General features: G+C 47.4%; 1 protein-coding gene across 3 annotated transcripts; it reads right to left on the minus strand.

Annotated features, from left to right (window-relative positions):
• Positions 1-1,577: 1,577 nt before the first annotated feature.
• LOC132392941 (mitochondrial chaperone BCS1) lies at positions 1,578-21,959 on the minus strand. 3 transcript variants are annotated; one of them, XM_059967535.1, is made up of 8 exons: positions 21,773-21,952; positions 20,265-20,761; positions 17,615-17,754; positions 14,522-14,716; positions 12,058-12,121; positions 9,875-10,044; positions 3,678-3,795; positions 1,578-1,939 (listed from the first exon to the last, which is right to left on the minus strand). In XM_059967535.1, exons 2-8 carry the CDS (start codon positions 20,582-20,584, stop codon positions 1,687-1,689), a joined length of 1,260 nt encoding a protein of 419 aa, XP_059823518.1. In that variant the 5' UTR covers positions 20,585-20,761; positions 21,773-21,952; the 3' UTR covers positions 1,578-1,686. The 3 variants fall into 3 exon arrangements, with proteins under 3 accessions (XP_059823518.1, XP_059823519.1, XP_059823520.1); XM_059967536.1 differs by lacking the exon at positions 14,522-14,716 and having other exon boundaries at positions 21,773-21,959; XM_059967537.1 differs by lacking the exon at positions 21,773-21,952 and having other exon boundaries at positions 14,522-14,712; positions 20,265-20,397.
• Positions 21,960-23,033: the final 1,074 nt, after the last annotated feature.

The raw sequence follows: 23,033 nt of genomic DNA on the forward strand, positions 1-23,033 counted from the left end.
GTATATGGCCACATATACACACTTCGATAATAAATGTGCTTTGACTTTGATTCTGATTCAGTTACCGAATGGTTCAAGTCAGACCGGAGTGCTTCAATCATTCAGGATTTGAGCTCCACCCTGAGGAAGGTTGCCTCAGTGTATTTTCCACACATCATCATCAGCACACAGCATCTCTGACTGTCTCCCTGCTTCTGTCTTCTCCACATACTTTCTCTTTCAACTGACTTTTCTTTCCAGCATGGTTATGTAGTAGTTAACGCATCGCTTTACAGCACCAGGGTTAGTAAGCTGTGGATTTGCCATGTTGGCACTAGAAGTGTGGTGATACTTGCCCGCTGTCCCCAGCACATCCTCGGGTGGTACTGGACATTAACACAAATCATGCTTCTACTGTATGCTTTGATATACAAGTGAGAAATAAAGCTCATCCCTCTGTCCTACTCTACACCCAGTACGCCACAACCGTTCCCTCTTACTGATCTCGTTCTCGTTTAAAACTTCCTGTTGTATCTGTAGTGACCACAGATCACTGGGTATAAAAATATTCATCCAAGTCTGTCTTTTCACCCTCTTGCCAGTGAAAACTTCTTTTAAATCTCATAGAACATTGGCTGAGTGGATTCAGAATTTGCTTGCCCACAGAAGGCAGAGGGTGCTTGCAGATAGAGTGTATTCTGCCCAGAGGTTAGTAATCAGTGGTGTTCCACAGGGATTGGTTCTGGGACCCCTGCTCTTTGTGATTTTTATAAATACCTTGGAAGAGAAACGGTGGTTGAGTAAGACTGAGATGATGCAAAGGCTACTGGAGTTGTAGATCGTGTGGAGAGTCGTTGTAGTTACAGCAGGCCATTGACAGGATGCAGAACAGGGCTGAGAAATGGCAGATGGAGTTCAACCTGCAGAAGTGTGAAGTGATTCACTTTGGAAAGTTGAATTTAAAGGCAGAATACAGGGTTAGTGGCAGGATTCTTGGCAGTGTGGAGGAACAGAGGGATCTTGGGGTACACATCCCTCAAAGTTGCCGTGCAAGTTGATAAGGTTGTTTGGAAGGCATATAGTGTGTTGGCCTTTATTAGTCAGTGGACTGAATTCAAAGGCCATGTGTTAATGTGGCAGATATATTAAACCCCTGTTTGATCATACTCGAAGTATTGTGTTCATTTCTGGTTGACTCATTATAAGATGGATGTGAAAGCTTTGGAGAGGGTGCACAGGAAATTTATCAGAAATTAGGCATAGATTGAGTGGACAACCAGAGAGTTTTTCCCAGATTAGAAATGGTTAATACAAGGGGCATAAAGTTAATATGATTGGAGGAAAGTATAAGGGGAATGTCAGAGGTAATATCTGTCTTACACAGGGAGTGGTAAGTGCAAAGAATTCACTACCAGGTGTTGTGGTGGAGGCAGTTACATTTGGGACAATTAAGAGACTTAGGGACATGGATGAAAGTAAAATGGATGGTTATGTGGGAGGGAAGGGTTACGGTAGGTTAAACAACACCAGCACAACTTTGTGGGCGAAAGGGCCTGTACTGTGCTATGTTCCGCCCCAGCTCAACACACCAAGCATCGTGAATAAAAACTTATATGAGGTTTTATTATAAATATAGACAAGTCCTCAGTTCGGAAGCCTCCGGTCCCCACCTCCTCCCCAGGGCAGTGCCTCCTGCTGTCCCAGCCTCTACTGACTAATCTCCTGGACGTTCTCGATGGCTTGAAGAGGCTCCAGCTTGAAGAGTAGGAAGTGTCCCTGCACTTGAGCGGCACTGATCCTGTCCGAGACGGCCAGCGCCCTGTCAGCAAACTGCTCTGCCAGCGCCACTGGCTGTTCAGGGTAGAAGCGCTGGAACATCTGGCACAGCTGCCAGTGGGAGCAGTAGCCGATAAACTGCTTGCAGTCCACACGGCCTGGGCGGATCAGAGCGGGGTCCAACCTGTGCAGGGAACAGAGTGGTGGTCATTACAGCAGTCCACGGCTCCCTCAAAGGCTACACAAGTAGATTTGGTATAATTGGTACATCCAAAAAAAAATGTTTTAGAATCATAGAGCACTACAGCACATAAACAGGCCCTCTGGTGACCATTCCCCTCCCATCCATGTATTTATCCTAAATTCTCTTAAACGTTGCATCAAACCCTCATCCATCATTTCTGATGGTAGCTTGCTCCACAGTTGCACCACCCCCTGAGTGAAGAAGCTCCCCCTCATGTTCCCCTTAAAGGTTTCACCCTTCAATCTTAAACCATGACCCTTAGTTCTCGTCTCACCCAACATCAGTGGAAAAAGCCTGCATGCATTTACCCTGTCTATACCACTCATAATTTTATATACCACTATCAAACCTCCCCTCATTTTTCTATGCTCCAGGGAATAATGTTAACCTTTCCCTATACCTCATGTCCTCAAAACCTGGCAAAATCTTTGCAAATTTTCTCTGTACTCTTTCAGTTTTATTGGTATCTTTCCTGTAGGAAGGTGATACATCAAATTAAGCCTCACCAACATCTTATACAATTTCAACATTACACCCCAACTCCTGTACTCAGTACTGTGATTTATGAATATGTGGAGAGCTCTCTCCATGAGCCCATCTACACTACGTGTGACACAACTTTCAAGGAACTATGGATCTGTATTCGGATATCCCTGAAGTATTCTACAATGGGGCAATGGTGTCAAAAACAGCATAAAGCAAAATAGGGCATACAATATAGCAAAAATTAGGGGGAAGCCAGGGGATTGGGAATCTTTTAAAAACAAACAGAAAAGCAACTAAAAAAATAAGGTAAGAAAAGATGAGGTCAAGAGTCCATCTTACCGTAGTAGAGAACCATTCAATGGTCTTATGACTGGAATACTGGAATAACTACATTCAATCCATAACAAGGGGAGAGGGAACACTGAAATGTATGGAAGGGACTAGAGGTGAAACTTTTTCATCCAAAGTGGTGAATTTTTGAAATTCTCTACTTGAGATATAGATAGATTTTTAAAGTTCAAAGTAAATTCGTTATGTAAGTATGTACGTCACATATTTTCTTGCAGGCATTCACAACAGAGCAGAGAAATACAATAGAATCAATGAAAAATACACACAGAAATGGAGAAACAACCAATGTACAAAGGAGAAAATGCAAGTGCAAAAAAAAACAAACAAATAAATAAATAGAGATAAATAGATAAATAAAGCGAAGCACCTGACTTGTAGAGTTCTTGAAAGTGAGTCTATAGGTTGTGGAATCAGTGCAGAGTTGAGGTGAGTGAAGTTATCCACACTGGTTCAGGAGCCTGGTTGCAGGGTGATACTATTCCTGAACCTGGTGGTGTGTGACCCAAGGCTCCTGTACCTTCTTCCCAATGGCAGCAGCGAGAAGAGGGCATGGCCTGGGTGGAGAGGTTCCTTGATGATGGATGCTGCTTTCTTGTGGCGGTGCTACTTGCAGAGATGTTTAATGACTGGGAGGGCTTTGCCTGTGGTGGATTTTTAAATGATAAAGTGGAGAAAGGTGGCACTGAGGTAAATGTTCGGTCGTGGTCCTGCTAAATGCGGGACCCAATGTGCTGATGAGTGCAGAGGGCCCGAGCTCGATGGGTGGGCTGTGGTGCTCTGAGTACACACTTGTACAAATACTTGTCATTCCTGAGGCGGGCACACGGACCCCAGCGGTTACCTGTCCAAGTGGTTCGTGGTCATGAACACCAGCCTTGCCTCGGTTGATGCTACGCCATCCAGTGCGTTCAGCAGGCCGCTGAAGGTCAGCCGTCCCATCCCCTGGTACATGGTGGGGTCTGTAAACACAAACCAGACAGCATGGAGAGGAGCAGCTCGATGCAAGCGGTGCTGTAGTTTCTCAGAATCAGTTTATTGTCACTGACGTGCTTCGTGAGCTTTGCTGTTTTGTGACAACAGTACAGTGCAACGTATTAAAAACACGACACCTGCTGCTCAGGCACATAAAGACTAAATGAGCAGTGAAAAGGAGAGCAAAATAATTGGGCAGTGTTCATGGTGGCAGAGAGAAAGCCGTTCCTAAAATGCTGAGTATGAACCTTCAAGCCCCTGCAGCTCCTCCCTGGTGGTAGTAACAAGAAGAGGGGATGTACTGGATAATGATGCTTCTTTCTTGACAGACAGAACAAAGAACAGTACAACACCGGAACAGACCCTTCAGTCCACAATGTTGTGCCAAACCAATTGAACTAGTAATCAAATAGCTAACTAAACGAATCCCTTCTGCCTACGCAATGCCCATATCCCTCCACCTTTCTCACATTTTTGCCTCTACTGTCACCCCAGACAGCACACCCACCAGTCTCCATGTAAAAAAACTTGCCTCTTACATCTCCTTTGAAAATGTCCCCTCTCAACTTAAATGCATGCCTTCTGGTATCAGACATTTCAACCTTGGGAAAAAGATGCTGTGTCTACTCTACCTATGCATCTCATAATCTTATAACCCTCTATCGGATCTGCCCTCAGCCTCTGATGCTCCAGTGAAAACAACCCAAGTTTGTCCAGTCTCTTGTTATGGCACATGACCTCTAATCCTGGCAGCACCCTGCCAAACCTCTTCCATACCCTCTGCAAAGCCTGACATTCTTCCTATTACTGGATAACCAGAACTGTGTGAAATACACCAGATGCGGCCTAACTGGAGTTTTATAAAGCTGCAACATAACTTCCTGACACAAGTAATAAAGGCAATCATGCCATAGGCCTTCTTAACCACCCTGTGTAGCCACTTTCAGGGAGCAGTGAACTTGGACCCAAGATTCCTCTGCTCATACCTGTTCAAGATCTTGCCCTTAACAGTGTACTATCTCTCTGCATTTGCCTTACCAAGGTGCAACACCTCACATCTGGCCCGGTTAAACTCCATCTGCCATTTCTCCACCTGTAGCTGGTCTATATCCCGTTGTATTCTTTATCAGTCTTCTACCACCACCAATCTTTATATTATCTGCAAGCTTGCCAGTTCAAGTTTAATAATCATTCAACCGTACATGAATACCCACGAATACAGCCAAACTACCCACGAACGGTGTAACTCCGGGGCCAAGGTGCAAAACACAGTACTGACAGTCACAAACAAGAGAATCTGCAGACCCTGGAAATCCGAGCAGCACACACACAATGCTGGGGGATCTCAGCAGGCCAGGCAGCATCTAGGAAGAGTACTGTCGACGTTTCGGGCCGAAACCCTTCGGCAGGACTGGAAAAGAAAAAGCTGAGGAGTAGATTTAAAAGATGGGTGCAGGGGAGAGAGAAACACCAGGTGGTAGGTGAAACCTGAAGGGGGAAGGGATGAAGTTAAGAACTGGGAAGTAAATTGGTAAAAGAGACAGAAGCCCATGGAAGAATCCAGACAGCCAATTCACAACGGATCCCATGCATCTTAATCTTCTAGATGAGTCTCCCATGAGGGACCTTATCAAACGGCTTACTAAAATCCATGTAGACAATATTTACAGCTCTACCTTCATCAATGTCACCTTGCCAAAGAACTCTGTCAAGGTAGTAAGAAACTATTTGTCCCACATGAAGCCATGCTGGCTCTCCTTAATTAGGGCGTGGTTTTCCAAAAGCTCATAAACCCTATCCCTAAGAACTCTCTCCAGTAACTTCCTTACCACTGATGTGAGACTCATTGTTCTATGGTTTCCAGGATTATCCCTGGTTGCCATTTTGAATAATGGAACATTAGCTACTAGCCAGACCTCTGGGACCTCATCTCTGGCTACAGAGGACACAAAGATACTGGTCAAGGCTCCAGAAATCTCTTCTCTTGCCTCTTTCAATACACCGGAGTATATCCCACCAAGCCCTGGGTACTACTCCATTTTAATGCTCTTTAAGAGACCCAACATTATCCGCTCCTTTACTTCGACATACCCTAGCATATGAATATGCTCACCAACGAGCTCCCTATCTTTCACATCCTCCTCTTTAGTAAATATTGATGTAAAATACTCATTACCATGATCCCCCGCATCAAAGCAAATGTACCCCCCACATTTTCCTGAGTGGTCTGCCGTGACTAGTGGTGTTCCACAGACTGCTTCTTCCTATCTTGTGCATCAGTGATTTGGATGATAAAATTGATGGCTTTGTGGACAATATGAAGACAGGCGATGTTGATGAAGCAGAGAGGTTGCAAAGGGACTTAGACAGATCAGCACAACGAGCAAAGAGGTGGCAAATGGAACAGTGTGGGAAGTTATGGTCGTGCACTTTGGTAGATGCAATAAAATCATAGACTAAATAGGAAGAAAATTCAAAAATCTGAGGTGCTAAGGGATTTGGGAATCCTTGTGCAGGATTCCTTAAAGGTTCATTTGCAGGTTGATTGATAATGAGGAAGGCAAATGTAATGTTGGCATTCATTTCTAGAGTATTAGAGTGTAGAAACAAGGATGTAATGGGGAGGCCTCACTTGGGGTATCGTGAGCGGCTTTGGGCCCCTTACTTAAGAAAGGATGTGCAGTCAACGGAGAGGGTCCAGAAGAGTTTCATTGGAATGATTCCGGGAATGAAAGGGTTATCAAATGAGCAGACGAATAAGGTTTACATAGAGTGGATGTGAACAAGATGTTTCCTTTGTGGGGGAGTCTAAGACCAGAGGACACAGCCTCAAAATAGAGGGATGTCCATTTAGAACAGAGAGGAGGAGAAATTTCTTCAGCTAGAGGGTGCTGAATCTGTGGGATTCATTGCCATAAGCAGCTGCGGAGTCAAGACACTGGGTGTATTTAAGGCAGGGGCTAACAGGTTCTTGATTAGTCAGGAAGTGAATGGTTATAGGGAGAAGGCAGGAGACTGGGCTTGAGAGGGAAATGGTGGAGCAGACACGATGGCTGAATGGCCTAATTCCGCTCTTACGTTTTATGGTCCAACCCTGCTGCTCTTGAGGTATGTATAGAAAGCTTTGGGACTCTCTTTAACCCCCCTTACCAAGGACTTCTCATGGTCCCTCCTGGCTTTCCTAATTCTGTTCGCGTTCTTTTCTGGCTTCTTTATAATCCTCAGGAGCTTTGATTCTAGATTCCTAAGCTTTACATACTTGTTCCTTTTTCTTCTTAACTAAATTCATCACCTCTCTTGACATCCAAGGTTCTCTTACCTTTCCTTCTGACTGGAACATACCTGACCTGAACTCTGGTCTTTAAACTCCCTCCACATGTCAGATGTTCCCTATTTACTCTCCCTACTTCCTGCCTAATGCTCGCATAATTTGCCTTACTCCAATTTAACACTCTCACACAAGGCCCATACTTATCCTTACCTATGGCTATCTTAAAACTTAAGGAGACGTGGTCACTGGTGGCTAACTGTTCACCCACTGAAAGGTCGGTCGCCTGGCCAGGTTCATTACCCAACACCAGGTCCGGTACAACCTCTCCCTTTGTTGAATTATCTACGTATTGATTTACGAAACCCTCCTGGATGCACCTAACAGACTCTACCCCATCGAAACCTCTTGTACTCAGAAGGTCTCTGTCTATATTAGGGAAGCTGAAGTCCCAATTTATACAACCTTATTGTTTTTATGCCTTTCCTTAATCTGCCTGCATATCTGTTCCTCAATGTCCCAGTGGCTACTGGGGGGGGTTCTGTAATATAATCCCAGAGTGATCACACCCTTTCTATATTTGAGCTCTACCCATAAAAGCTCAGTGGATGAGCCTCCATCATGTTCCCTCTGAGTGGAGCTGTGATGCTATCTTCGATCAATAGTGCAACTTCCCCACCTCTTTTACTGCCTGATCTTTTCTAAAACATTGAAACCCTGAGACATTAAGCACCCTTTTTTGTCTGTCTCTGCTCCTGCCTGATTTTACTGGCCTTAACACCTACCTTCCTCCATTTTCTGACCTGGTGCTCTCATTCCCATTGTCCTGCCATGTTTAAATCCTTGCGAGTGGCACCAGCAAATCTCCTGGCAGGGATATTGATTCCCCTTCAGTTTTGGTGCATCTTGTCCCTCTTGTACAGGTCAGCTCTACCCCAGGAAAGGTTCCAATTATCCAAGAACCTGAAACCCTGCTCCTACTCCTTGTACCAGTTCCCCAGCCATTTGTTCATCTGTCCTATCATCCTGTTCCTGCCCTAAGTAGTGCTTGGCACTGGGAGTAGTCTACAGATTACTACACTGGAATGTCCTTTCTTCAGCATCTTTTTTAAATCCCTATACTCACTGCGCAGGACCTCTTCCCTGTTTCTGCTTAAGTCATCACAACCTCCGGGTGCTCACCCTCCCACTCTGAGACATCCTGGACTCTTACCACCTGGGCACCGTGGACACAAACTCTCCCATCTGACCCCCCAACTATAGAGTCTCCTATCTACCTGTCTTTACCCTTTCCTCCTCAGCCTCAGAGCTGGTCTGGCTGCTGCTGCTGTGCCCTGATAGGTCATCCTCCAGCAGTATCAAAAGAGGCATACTTATTGCAGCGGGGAATGGCCACAAGGGTACCCTGGACTGTCTGCTGACTCCCCTCACTTCTCTTGGTGGTCACCCATCTGCTATCTGAAGCTTGTATAAAAGTTTCATCTATTAGGTTTTCAGCTCCAGGTTTTAAATCCAGCTTCTGTTACTGATCTTGTCAGTTGTGAGTCCAAGTTCCTGCAGATGTAATCTTTACATATCCTGCAATCCCACATCTTTAATGGAGGAGTATTCCACTGCCTTAGTTACCAACCTGCCTATACTTGCTATACCGATAACTTCTCAAGTGTAATTTCTAGCCTCTGCCTGTTCTTGCCTAAAACTGGCCCTCTCCAACAATCGACTGAGATATCACCTTCTGAAGATATTCTCAATGGTGGGGAAGCTGGTGTCCATGATGGATTTGGCTGAGTTTACAACTCTCTGCCACTTATTCCAATCCTCCGCAGTGGTCCCTCCAGACAGTGATGCAACCACTTAGAATGCCCTGCACGGTACATCAGCAACAATGGATAGTTCTCAGGTTAAGGAGGTTTGGTTTGTCATCGAACACTTCAACAAACCTCCACAAATGTAATCAGGTTATCTTCACTGACTGATTTGGCATGAAGTTTGCAGCACCAATACAGTGCAAAGATGTAAAATTACTATAAACACAGGCTGAGTCTACAACCTTCTGCAGCTTTTTCCAATCCTGTGCATTGGAACTTCCATAGAAGACAGCGATGCAGCCGGTCAGAATGCTCTCCATAGTACCTCCACAGAAATAGGCAAAAGGCAAGCGGTTTGCAGTATTGATCTTCGTTAATCAAGGACCAAGTTCAAGAACTGCAGTTCTATAAAACTCCGGTTAGATCACACTTAAAAGTTCTGTGTTCAAGACCCTTTAACCTCCTGACCCTTCCCTCCCACATGGCCCTCCATTTTCTTTTTCATCCACGTGTCTATCTAAGAGTTTCATAAATGTCCCTAATGTATCTGTCTCCGCTGCTTGTGGTCAGCTGAGTTACTGTCACCTTCCTCTCGGCTTGAACCAGTCTGGCCATTCTCTGATCTCTCTCAATAGCAAAGTGTTTTTGCCCACAGAACTGGATGCTTTTGTTTTTCACATCATTTTCTGCAAACTCTAGAAACTGTTGTGCTTGAAAATTGCAGGAGATCAGCAGTTTCTGAGATGCACAAACCACCCCATCTGGCACCAACATGGGCAAAGTCACTTAGATCACATTTCCTCCCCATTCTGGTGTTTGGTCTGAACACAACTATACAACCACCTTTGACCATAGCTGCATGGTTTTATGAATTGAATTGCTGCTAAATGATTGGCTGGTTAGATATTTGCATTAATGAGAGGGGGGAGAGGAGGCAGAAAGAGGGTGGAAGAGGGACAGTGTAAATGACTGCGTGGTAACAGCACTCACTTTCTTTGGCTAGGTCTCGGCTGACGAAGGCAGCATCCACATCCTCCAGGAGAATGATGCTCTGTTGTGGGGCCACACTCAGGAGGTAGTTGAGTCGGTCATCAGTGAGGCTGCGGTCACTCAGACTCATCAGGCAGATGCTGTACTCCAGCTGGCCTGCCAGGGCTGTGCTGAGGTGAGAGAACAGTAGGCATCAGCTCGGAGGCAACTTCACCCGCGCGACTGGCCAACACAGACAAAGGCCGAGATGTCTAATGGTCTGGTCTCCTGTGGTCGGGTGAAGTTAGCTAGGACAGCGCTGGGGATATGGTCAGACAAGAGACACTGCAGCAACACACAAAGTTGTAAGAACTCAGAGGAGGAGGAAGCATCTGTGGAAGGAAATGGACAGTTTGGACATCATCCCTTCCTGATGAAGGGTCTCAATCTGCAATGTCAACCATCATTTCCCACCACAGATGCTGCCTGACCCACTGAGTTCCTCCAATGCTGTGTGTGTTGATCAAAATCTACTGGAGGCAGCTTAATTAGCATGAACACTGATTCCTCTATCTCTGTAACCACTTCCCTCTGCCCTTTTCCCCTTATGGCACAGGCCTATCTTCCAGTGAAATACCTGCATTGAAAGATACGTCACTCTTTCCCCTCCCTACCCTCTAGTCTGCCCACCACCCACATTCCTCCCTCTGGTTCCTCTCAACTCCTTCCCATTCTTCCGTGGACCACTGTCCTCTCTTATCAGATTCCATCTTCTTCATTCCTTTGTACTTTCATTTATCACTTTCCAGCTTTTTACTTCATTCCCCCTCTCCCTTTCCTCACCTGCCTATCCACCCCTCACACGGATCTACCTGTCACCCATCAGCTCTTGCTCTACCCCTTCCCCCCCCCACCTATTTATACTGATCACCTCCCCTCTTCCTCTCCAGTCCAGATGAAGGGTCCCAACCAGAAAGTTATTCCCCTCAACAGATGCTGCCTGACCTGCTGAGTGTGTTCATACTGCTCAGTAAGAACAAGAGAACCAATAACTCCAGACCCATTCCACACAAGAAAGGACATAAAATATTACCCTCCGCACAAATCAAACCAGCAGAGAAACTCAAGACTAGATTAATTTCTCTGAAAAAATAAATTCCTTCTCGTATCTTACACTTTACGTGATAGTTTTGCTTGCACAACTACAAACACAAGAGATTCTACAGATGTAGGAAATCCAGAGTAACACACACAATGTGCTAGAGGAACTCAGCAGGTCAGGCAGGACCTGTAGAAATGAACAGATTCAACTCTTCAGGCCGAGGCCCTTCATCAGGACTGGAAAGGAAGGGCGAAGGAAGTCAGAACAAGCTGGGGAGCAGGGAAGCAGTACAAGAGGTAGGTGATAGGTGAGACCAGGTGAGGGGGAAGGTAGGTAGGTTAGGGAGGAAAAGATAAAGTGGGAAGCTAGGAGGGGATAGATGTTTGAGAGGTAAAGGGCTGATGAGAGTGGACTAGGGGACAAAGTGAAGGAGGAAGGGCACTAGAGGGAAGTGAGTAGAAAAGGTTGAGAGGGGAGCTAGAATAGGAAATGGAAAAGAGAGAGGGGGGGAAGCAATTACAGGAAGCTAAAGGAATCGATGCTCATGCTAAGGTTGGAGGCTACCCAGACAACTATGAAATGTTGCTCCACCAACCCGAAAGTGCCCTCATCGTGGTAGTAGAGGAGGCCATTGAATGATATGTTGGAATGGGAATGGGGTTTGGAGTTAAACTGTTTGGCTTCCGGCAATTCTCCCTGTTGTGGTGTGGCGGAGGTTTACTCACACTCTACGTGCACGGGTACGTGGGTGGGAGGGAGCAATGGAGCTTGTTTTGCTGTTGTTGCTTTGTCGTTTGGTGTGGCCGAGTTGTTCTGCTGAGCACGGTGGGCGTGCTACATTTGCGCAGGAATGTGTGGTGATGCTTGCAGGCTGCTCCCGGCTGTGCTGGTCACGGATACAAATGACACATTTCATTACGTGTTTCATTGTACACGTGATCAGGGAAGCTGAACTACCGAGGCTTTGAATATGAAATTCCATTGTCTGCTGGAGTGGATTCATCAGCACAGTGAACTGATGTTTCCACTATCATACTGAGTTTGCTGGAGACTGTGTAGTTCTCCTTGTAATCCGTTCCATCCACAGCCATGAAGTACTCACATAAAACTGCTCTTCCCACAGCCCGGAGGCCCGTACAGTAGGTAGCCACGTCGGTATGGAATCCCTGAGGAGAGCAAGGGGCAGAGACAGCACTGTGCATTAGGTACAGCCTTTTATTTTCTACAAATAGACAAACAGACCTGGAATTGGAAGACTGTGTACGTGCGTGGGGCAAGGCTTATTTGACGTTCTGTGTTGTCGTGGCATGCTATGTCACCGTATCGTGTGGCAACACTTGCGGGCTGCCCCCAGCACATCCTCTGGCTGTGCTGATTGTTAGTGCAAACAACACATGTATGTTTCGATGTACATATAACAAATAAATCTGAATCTGATTGGGGTTCAATTTGCGTATAAGAAGTTGTGACCGTGTGGGTTTCCTCCCACATTCAAGGGTCGTACAGGCCAGGGTTAGTGAGCTGTGGGTATGCTACGTTGGTGCCGGAATGCATGGTGGCACGTGTGGACTGCCTCCACCACCCCCTCGGACTACGCTGGCTGTCGATGCACACGACCTGTTTCACTATATGCTTCGATGTACACATAACAAATAAACTGAATCTTAGAATCTTATTCATGACAAAAAATACACAGGAAGAAACAGTACATACAAATATTTCATATTCATGGCCCGTACTTCCAGCAGTGCAAACTTTACAGAGAAAAAACACCAACATAATAACACACACAAAAAGCTGAGGGGACTCAGCAGGTCAGGCAGCATTAGGGGAATAAAGAGTCAGTGTTTTAGGCCGAGACCCTTGATCAGGACTGGAAAGAAACCCGGAACAAGGTGGTGGGAGGGGAAGGAATACAAGCTGGCTGGCAGGTCATAGGTGAGACCGAGGGGATTTGAAGTTAGAAGCTGGGAGGTGATGGTGGAAGAGGTAAGGGGCTGAAGAAGAAGAAATCTGATAGGAGAGGACAGTGGACCATGGGAGAAAGAAAGGGAGGAGGGGGACCAGACAGAGGTTATGGGGAAATGTAAAGAAACAAAGGTGTAGGAAGGGAGCCAGAAGAGGTATTTGAAAAAGAGATAAGGAGGGAGGGGAAAGAAATACCGGAAGTTAGAGAAATAAAATTTCATGCCATTAGCTTGGAGACTACCTAGACAAATATGAGGTATAGCTCTGCAACCTGAGTGTGGTCTCTTCCTGATAGTGGGTCATAAATACAGAAGCAAAATCTAGCCATTTGGCCCAATGATTCCATTCTCCTGCCTTCTCCCCATAACCTCCGACACTCTTACCAATCAAGAACCTATCACCCTCTGCGTATACCTCGTGGTGGAGGCCACGTCCCACTCCTGCACTCAATGCCTTGACCATTCAGAGCACCTGGTACCACTTCATCTATGGAATGTGTAAATCTTCAGGTAAGCTTTGAAATAAATGTAAGAAAGACACAAAAAGTCAGTAAGCATCTGGGGAGAGTAAAATGGTTAATGTTCCAAGTTGAAGCCCTTTTGGATGAGTATTTTAGTTGGACTTGGGTTGTGTACCGATGGAAAATAGATCAGCCATGATGGAATTTTGGAGCAGACTCGATGGGCTGAATGGCCTACTTCTGCTCTTTTGTATGTATTATGGTCTGCTGATGCCTGGGCTGGGAGCTGTGTTTTCTGCCCTGCATGCTCCAAGCCACAACTAATGGTCATTTTTCATTAGTCCTGTTCCCTGGACACACCAACCCCAGCACCCGTGACAACATCATCAATTTGATTCATACCTTCTCGAGAAGAAAGGAACCTCTAGTCACTTTGAAATTATGTCCCCTCATGTTAGCCATTTCTGCCCTGGGAAAAAGCCACTGGCTGTCCACTTCATCATGCCTCTCATCATCTTATACCGCTCTATCAAATCATGTCTCATCCTCCTTCAAAGAGAAAAGCCCCAGCCCACTCTAACTTTGCTCGTAAGACATGCTCTCTAATCCAGGCAGCATTCTGGTGAATCTCCTCTGCACCCTCTCTAAAGCTTCCACATCCTTCCTATAATAAGGCAACCAGAACTGAACACAATATTCACACAATAAGTGAGAGTAAGCATTTGGCACGGACTAGAAGGGCCAAGATGGCCTGTTTCCGTGCTGTAATTGTTATACGGTTATTCCAAGTAAGAACCTTCATCAATGGCTAATACGAGGGGGGATAATCTTAAGGAGTTTAGAGGAACGTACAGCGGGGATATCAGAGGTGGTTTTATTTTAGAGGGGTGGGTGTGTGGAATGTGCAGCCAGGGGTGGTGGTAGAGACAGATACATTAGGGAAATCTAAGAAACCCTTAGATATGCGTGTGGATTATAGAAAAATGGAGGATTAAATGTGAAGGAAGTTGTTATAATCTTGGAATAGGTTGAAGAGTTGGCAAAACATCGTTGGCTGAAGGGCCTGTACTTACTGCAGTGTTCCCTGCTCTATGTACCTGCAATAACAGACGAATGAATCAGCGCCCTTGTCCCTTACCTCGGTCTGTGTACCATTTGGGGTTCCCAATGAAATCCTTGACGTCTTGGATGATTTTTTCTGAGATTCCTCTGTCCAACACGACGGAGCTAAGAGGCCGGCGGCGCCTCGGAAATCCGAAGAGCCTCCATTCCGATCCCACTGCCGTGTACATCACCGTTTTCCCTACCTGCTGCTTGAGGGCTAGCTCTCTGGCTGGTATAAGGTGGTGGGGAAGAGAAAGACCACGGTAAGTTCCCCATCCAGTTGACAGGGTCATACAAAGTGTTTTTGGCACATTGGTTGTCATAAAATCAGAGTACTGAGTACAGGAGCAGTGGTGTTACATTGAAATTGTATAAGGCACTGGTGAGGTCAAGGTAGGAGTATTGTGTGCAGTTCTGGTCAGCTTTTAGTAATAGATTAAGACAACTGCACTGCTCCAAAGAGTCATTCTTACCCTCGGCCATTAGGCTCTATACTGAGTCAACCTATACCCGGGGAGGTGATGACCACTCCTGCTTGAGGCAACTTAATTTTTATTCTTTCCTATTTCTCTTCTAATATTTGTATATCTGTGCATTTGTACTGCTACTGTGACACTGTAATCTCCTTTGGGAGCAATAAAGTATCTATCTATTTACAGGAAAAATATCTATAAAATTGAAAGAGTACAGAGAAAATTTACAAGAATGTAATCAGGACATGAGGACCGGAGTCATAGGGAAAGGTTGACTAGGTGAGGACTTTGTTCCTGGAGCATAGGAGAATGAGATAGAGGTTTACTAAATAAAGAGGGGTATAGATAGGGTAAATACAAGTAGGCTTTTCCACTGAGCTTAGGTAAGACTAGATCTAGAGATCATGGGTCAATGGCGAAAGGTGAAATCTTTAGGGGAACATGAGGGGGCTAAGAGTGTGGAACGGGCTACCAGCTGAAGTGGTGGATGCAAGCTTAGTTTCAACATCGAAGAGAAATTTGGATAGATACATGGATGGGAGTGTTATGGAGGACCATGGTCTAGGTGTGAGTCGATGGGAACAGGCAGAATAACAGTTTGGTACAGACTAGATGGGCCAAAGGGCCTGTTTCTTTGCTGCACTGTTCTATGACTGTCAAATAAAAACCTGAGAATTAGGAGGAGGCCATTCAGACCTCTGAGTATGTTCCTCCATTCAACAGGGTTGTACTGTGCTGAGTCTGTGGTAAGGAAAGCCAATGCAATATTAGCACTGATTTCGAGAGGACTAGAATATGAAAGCAAGGACGTAAAGCTGAAGCTTTATAAGGCATTGGTCAGACCACACTTAGAGTAACATGAGCAGTTTTCGGCCCGATATCTAAGAAAGGATGCGCTGGCTTTGGAGAGGGTTCAGAGATTGTTTAGGAAAGGGGGTGGTGAATCTGTGGAATTCATTGCCACAGACAGCTGTGGAGGCCAAGTCACTGGGTACATTTAAAATAAATTCTTGACTAGTAAGGGCATCAAAGGTTACGGGGAGAAGGCAAGACCTATGATCGAATGGTGAAGCAGACTTGATGGGCCGAATGGCCTAATTAGGCTCCCATGTTTTATGGTCTTAAGGCTGATCTCCTTTAAGTACTATCTCCATTTCTGCACTGAGCTTCCACACACCCCACTCCACGGTAGAGGACTTCAAAAGTTCACCATTCCCTGAGGAAAGCACCTCTCCCCATCTCAGTCCTAAATGGCTGAGCACTTATTCTGAGTAGGCAAACCCTGGTTCTAGACTCCTTGAGCCAAGGGAAACATCTTCTCTGCATCCATCCTGGTGAGCCCTGTCAACGTTTTCCAAGTTTCAATGAACATGTAACATTACAGCACAGTACAGGCCCTCCGCCTGAACTGTTAGTGTACTCTGTCAGTCTAACCCTTCTCTCTCACACCAGGCCCTCCGCCTGAACTGTTAGTGTACTCTGTCAGTCTAACCCTTCTCTCTCACACCAGGCCCTCCGCCTGAACCGTTAGTGTACTCTGTCAGTCTAACCCTTCTCTCTCACACCAGGCCCTCCGCCTGAACTGTTAGTGTACTCTGTCAGTCTAACCCTTCTCTCTCACACCAGGCCCTCCATTTTTCTTTCTTTTATGTGTCATTCTAAGAGTTTCTTAAATGTCCCTAATATATCTGTGTCTACCACCACCCCTGGCTGGGTGTTCCACCTCAGACATTCCTCCTGTACTTACCTCGAATCAGCTTGATGCCCTCTCATATCAGCCATTTCCACCCTGTTGAACAGTACTTGGTTATCCACTCAATCTTTACCTCTTATCATCTTGTACACCTCTCATTCTCCTTCACTCTAGAGAGTAAAGCTCTAGCTCCCTCATTAGACAAGCTTTGTAATCCAGGTGGCATTCCGGTACCTCTCCTTGGAACCCCTCTCTAAAGCTTCAACATCCTTCCGAGAACAAGGTGACCAGAATTGAACACAATATCGTAAACAGCAAGCCTATGATATATCAAACACAACAGGTCCATAGACAGGTTGCAGGGAGCTTGTGAGATGGTGAACCCCCTTCCTGTCAACGAGACTACTCAGTCCAGGGACAAGAACTGGATCGGAGGACTGGTCGGTACTCAGGTGCAGGGCAGACAGTCAGGGTTGGACAGGGGGATTACTGAGGGGTGAGAGTGACTGGGAATGAGGTAAAGAGACAGTGATTGGGCAGGAGAGAAGAGTGATTGGAGGGATGGGGGAATGGGGAGGGAGGAAGTGATCAGGGGAGAGTGACTGAGGGAGTGGTCACTGATCAGATGGGGAAGTGAGAGACTGGTCAGTGGGGGTGAGTCAGTGGCCGGGCGGGAAAGTTACTAAGGGGTAAGAGAAGAGAGTGACTGGGGGAGGGGATTACAGAAGGGGTGGGTTGGTGGGTAAGTAACTAAGGGGACATTTTGGGGCAAAGGGGGGGAGACAGTGACCAGTAACGAGGTGGAGGAATGACCCTGAGAGTGATGTGGGGGGGAGGGTGGGAACGTCACCAAAGGACTGGTGGGGTGTGGGTGTGGAGAGCGACAGAGGGGGTGAGTTTGTGACCAGGTGAGGGGGAGGGGGTGGATGAATTAATGGCGATAGGGTCCATTATTACAAACCTTCGGTCAATATGTCCTGGAAGATGTGGCGGTTGGTGCCCAGTGAGGTTAAGGTGACCGTCTCCCACGGGATGCCTGTATTCAGGTCGACCATCTGCTTCTCGCGGTTCCTCTCCACACGGAGCCATTTCCCGCCGTACCTGCGTTGACACAGAACAGCCCAGCATCGATCGGCCTCCTCTTGTGTAACTGACCTTCAGGCACAGAGAGAGCCCCATCCCAGAACCTGCACTCAGAGCCTGAGGAAAACCCCGGGGGGCAAACCCCACAGTACAGATCAGGGAGAGGATCTTCACCCTTTCCCCATGGTGACACGATTCAGCCGAAACACACTCTCACCCCTGCAGCGGAGAAGCCAAGCATTCAAATCCCACGCAGAGGCAGCTTGGAGGGGATGCTGCTCTCTGGAACTTCTGTGCAATATGAAACGTGTGGCAGCACAGTCGGGTAGTGGTTAGCATCAGGTTCAAATCCCACCAGTCTGTATGGAGTTTGTATATTTTCCCCATGAGCACATGGGTTTCCTCCCACAGTCCAGAACATATGTGTTAGTTGGTCATGCGAATGCAACTGGGCGGCGGGCACTTGTTGGGCCAGAGGGACCTGTTACCATGCTGGAGTTCTAAATAAGTAAAAATCTGAACTTGTCCTACAAGTCCTTTGGCAAGATCCCAGAACAAGCTGTTCTGAGTATTTATTGCTGCTCCCATCAACATCACAATCAAACAATAAATTTCACAATATACTGGATGTCAGAGATAATAAACCTGATTCTGGAAAACAAGGAACAATACAGCACAGCACAGGCCCTTCGGCCCACAACGTATACCGACCTTTTAATTCACTATAAGATGAATCTAACCCTTCTGTCCAACACAGCCCTGCATTTTTCTAGCATCCACGTGTCTGTCTAAGAGTCTCTTAAAGGTCCCTAAAGTATCTGCCTCCACTACCACCCTTGGCAGTGTGTTCCACATACCCATCACTCTCTCTGTATAAAAACTTACTTCTGATACATCCCTTTTAAACTTTCCTCCAAACACCTTAAAATTATGCCCCTTCGTATTCACCTTTGCTGTCCTGGGAAAAAGTCATTGAATAAACACTTGCTATGCCTCTTATTATTACGTACACCTCTGTCAAGTTACCTGTCATCCTCCTTCGCTCCAAAGAGAAAAGACTTAACTCGGTTAGGGACTGAGAGTTGTGGGCATACAACATTGACGTCGAAAGCATGGTGCCACTTGCTGGCCAGCACAATCTTACCCGATTTGATTTGATGCAAACAACACATCTCACTGTGTGTTTCGATGTAGACGTGACAATCTTTCAATACATCATAAAGCACATTTCAGCCACATCTTTACATGGAGATTTATACTGTCCTCATAAGACATGCTCTCCAATCCAGGCAAACACCCTGGTAAACCTCCTCTGCACCCTCTCTAAGACTTCCACATGCTTCTTATAATGAGGGACCACAGTATTCTAAGTGTCATTTCACCAGGGTTTTACAGGGCTGCAGCAATACCTCGTGGCTCCTGAATTCAATTTCCCGATTAATGAAGGCCAACAAACCATGCACCTTCTTAACCACCTCATCAACCTGCACACCAACTTTGAGGGATCTATGAACATGGACCCCAAGATCCCTCTGTTCCTCCACACCACCAAGGATCCTGCCATTAACCCCATACTTTGCCTTCCAGCTGTATCTCTAGTTATTTTTAATAACTCATTGTACTGCTCCATGCAGCTCAATCTATGCATTCTGGAGGAGATGGGCACAGGCACGCAGAGGCATTCACAGAACACAAAACAGTACAACATATGAACAAGCCCATCAAACCAATTAAATTAATAATCCAATGGCCAACTAAACTAATCCCTTCTGCCTACACAATGTCCATAACCTTCCATTTTCCTCACATTCATGTGCCTATATAAACACCCCTTAATGCAGCTTCCTCTACCACCACTCAAGGTAAAAAAAAAACCTGTCCCTCATATCTCCTTTGAAATTACTGCCATTCACCTTAAATGCATGCCCTTTGATATTAGATATTTCAACTTGGAGAAAAGATACTGTCTGTCTACTCTATCTATGCCTCTCAGAATCTTATAAACCTCTATCAGGTCTCCCCTCAGCCTCAACCGCTCCACAATAAACACTCCAAGTTTGTCCAGCCTCTCATTTTAGCACATGCCCTCTAATCTAGGCAGCATCCTGGTAAACCTCTCTTCTCACTGCTGCCATTAGGAAGGAGGTAGAGTAGCCTCAAGTCCCACACCACCAATTATTACCCCTCAACCATCAGGTTCTTGAACCAGAAGGGATCCCTCAACACTGTACTGATTCTACAACCTATGGATTCACTTTTAAGGACCCTGCAACTCATGTTCTTGATATTTATTGATACTTATTTATTATTACTTTTTCTTTATTTTTGCATTTGCATAGTTGTATTTTGCTACATTGGTTGTTGCACATGCTGTATGCATTTCTATTGTCTTTCTTTGCATTTACCGTGAATGCCAATCTCAGGATAGTATATAGTGACATATGAACTTTGAACCTCTTCTGCACTCTCTCAAAAGCCTCGCCATCCTTCCTATAATGGGGCAGCCAAAAGTACAAGGCAACACTCACCAGACAAAGTGGTTGCCGGGGCTGGGAATGAAGTCGAAGGTGGTGCTGATCTTGCCGCTCTCGTGCTGGTGATAGGAGGTCTCCACGCTGAGATGCTGTGCCCGACGAGCATGGTGCGTGATCCAGTTCAGGAGCCAGTGGTAGCTCTTGTCACGGCTGGTCACCTCCAGTGTGATCATAAAGTATCTCCTGAAGGCCACCATTCCAAACTGGGCCCCCTTTCGTGTCAGAGCCAGTGCCGTGCCAACCCCAACCAGACCGAAGCCAGCCCCAAAATATGGGTTGTCCTTCAGGGCCAAGACGAAGTCTGAGAGTGGCATTCTTCAGTGGTGCATGGCACGGAGATAAACAGGATTAGCTGAAGGTCAACAATAACCCTTAAAGCAGCTCCTGATCATTCAGGTCAAACTGTGCCCTGGAAGGAACTCCAGCCATCAGGACCACTGGCAACCCCAACACCACCTACTGACTCACTGATCCAGAGGCCACCAGTCCACCTAGACACAGGGAACAGATCAGACAGATAAACTTTAATGCAGGTGGTGGGGAGAAATGGGGCAGAGATTGATACTGGGTGGGGGAGAGGAAGTGGGGGAAGGGGAGGGGGGAGAAAGGGGGAGAGAGGGGGGAAGGGGAGAGGGGGAAGGGGAGGGGAAAGGGGGAAGGGGAGGGGGAAGGGGAGAGGGGGAGGGGGGAGGGGAGAGAGGGGGAGGGGGGAGGGGAGAGAGGGGGAGGGGGGAGGGGAGAGAGGGGGAGGGGGAAGGGGAGAGAGGGGGAGGGGGAAGGGGAGAGAGGGGGAGGGGGAAGGGGAGGGGGAAGGGGAGAGAGGGGGAAGGGGAGAGAGGGGGAAGGGGAGAGAGGGGGAAGGGGAGAGAGGGGGAAGGGGAGGGGGGAGAGAGGGGGAAGGGGAGAGAGGGGGAAGGGGAGAGAGGGGGAAGGGGAGGGGGGGAAGGGGAGAGAGGGGGAAGGGGAGAGAGGGGGAAGGGGAGAGAGGGGGAAGGGGAGAGAGGGGGAAGGGGAGAGAGGGGGAAGGGGGGGAAGGGGAGAGAGGGGGAAGGGGAGGGGGAAGGGGAGAGAGGGGGAAGGGGAGGGGGGAGGGGGAAGGGGGGAAGGGGGGAGGGGGAAGGGGAGAGAGGGGGAGGGGGAAGGGGAGAGAGGGGGAGGGGGAAGGGGAGAGAGGGGGAAGGGGAGGGGGAGAGGGGGAAGGGGAGGGGGGAGAGGGGGAAGGGGAGGGGGGAGAGGGGGGAGGGGAGAGTGGGGAGGGAGGGAGAGTGGGGAGGGGGTGGGGAGAGGGGGAGGGGAGAGAGGGGGGAGGGGAGAGTGGGGAGGGAGGGAGAGTGGGGAGGGGGTGGGGAGAGGGGGAGGGGAGAGAGGGGGATAGGGAGGAGGTTAGGGTTATGAGGAGGGGGTGAGAGAAGGGTAAGGGAAGGAGAGGAGAAGGGGTGGTATGAAGAGGTGAGAAGAGCGCGGAAGGGAAGGAGAAGGGTAAAGTGTGATTACAAACTCACTTTCTATTACCGGTACACAGGCGATCTCGGTCCTTCAGTAATGACGCTCCCCGTACGTTCTTCCGGCCGCCGCCGTGGTCTGAAGAAAGGTTCCGTCTTCGCCCGGGTTCCTCCAGCCGGAGAGCTGCACGAACCCCGCCGCTTCTGGACAGACCAAAACTTCCGAACCCCGGCATATCTGGACAGGCTTCCAATCCCTCAATACACTGTAGTCCGGGTAGTGAGGCAAACAATTTTTGCACATCAAAATCCCCTAATACTCTATTATTGATGTTGGCGGAAATATGAATTTCAGTGCCACTGATGTGCTCCAAGACACAGGGAACCGGCTCCATTCAGTTATATATGGAGATATACAACACGGGAGCAGGCCTGGTCCATGCCGAGCAAGATTCACATCTAAGCGAATCCCATTTGCCTGTGTTTGGCCCATATCCTTCTAACCTTTCTTACCATGTACGTTTTCCCTGTTAGATGTTGTTGATGTACTGTATCCGCCTCAATCAGTTCCTCTGGCAGCTTGTATACTCCCCTATAAGGTCACCCCGAGTCTCTGAAATTGCAAGGAATAAAGTTATACCCGGTCCAGTTTCTCCGTATAACTCAGTACTGGGAACATTCTCATATTGTCTGTTCATGGCAGGGCACTGAGGAGTGTGGTCGAATAAAGGGCTCTGGGAATACAGATGCATAATTGGTTGTAAGGAGCTTTTGACACATTGGCCTTCATAAATCAGAGTATTGAGTACAGGAGTTGGAACGTTATGTTGAAGTTATGTGATGCTGGTGAGGCCAAATTTGGAATATTTTATGCAGTTCTGGTGTATGGGGTGTCTAGGGAGGGGTAGCACCCCTGGTGGTGGTGGTGGGGGCTGCCGTGTCCTTTTTAGGACAGCTTGTCCCCCTTTGGTCCCCTGGCGCTCAGCTCTCACCTGTGGCTCCAAGTAGCTGTAACAGGCGCAGCGGCCACCCCGCCCCCGGTAAACCGTCTCGGCAGACAGGCCAAACCGGGTGAGGGTAGCCGACAGGTATTCGACCCTCGGTGAGGTAGGGGATCTGCCTATCCCAGTGTGTGAAGTCTGGCCATGGCGGATTGAGCGGAAGAGAGCGATTGGTCTAAAGGTCAAGAAGGCAGGCCAGCAGGTGTTGGAAGAGCGCTGAGAGCACAAGGCACTTAGACGTCCTGGACATCCACTGAAAGAGGTGGTGACCTCTTCAAACTCACCCGGCAGAAGGCAAAGGCAAACCACTGCTGTAACCT

This window comes from Hypanus sabinus, chromosome 4 (genome assembly GCF_030144855.1).
Source record: "Hypanus sabinus isolate sHypSab1 chromosome 4, sHypSab1.hap1, whole genome shotgun sequence".
NCBI lineage: Eukaryota > Metazoa > Chordata > Chondrichthyes > Myliobatiformes > Dasyatidae > Hypanus > Hypanus sabinus.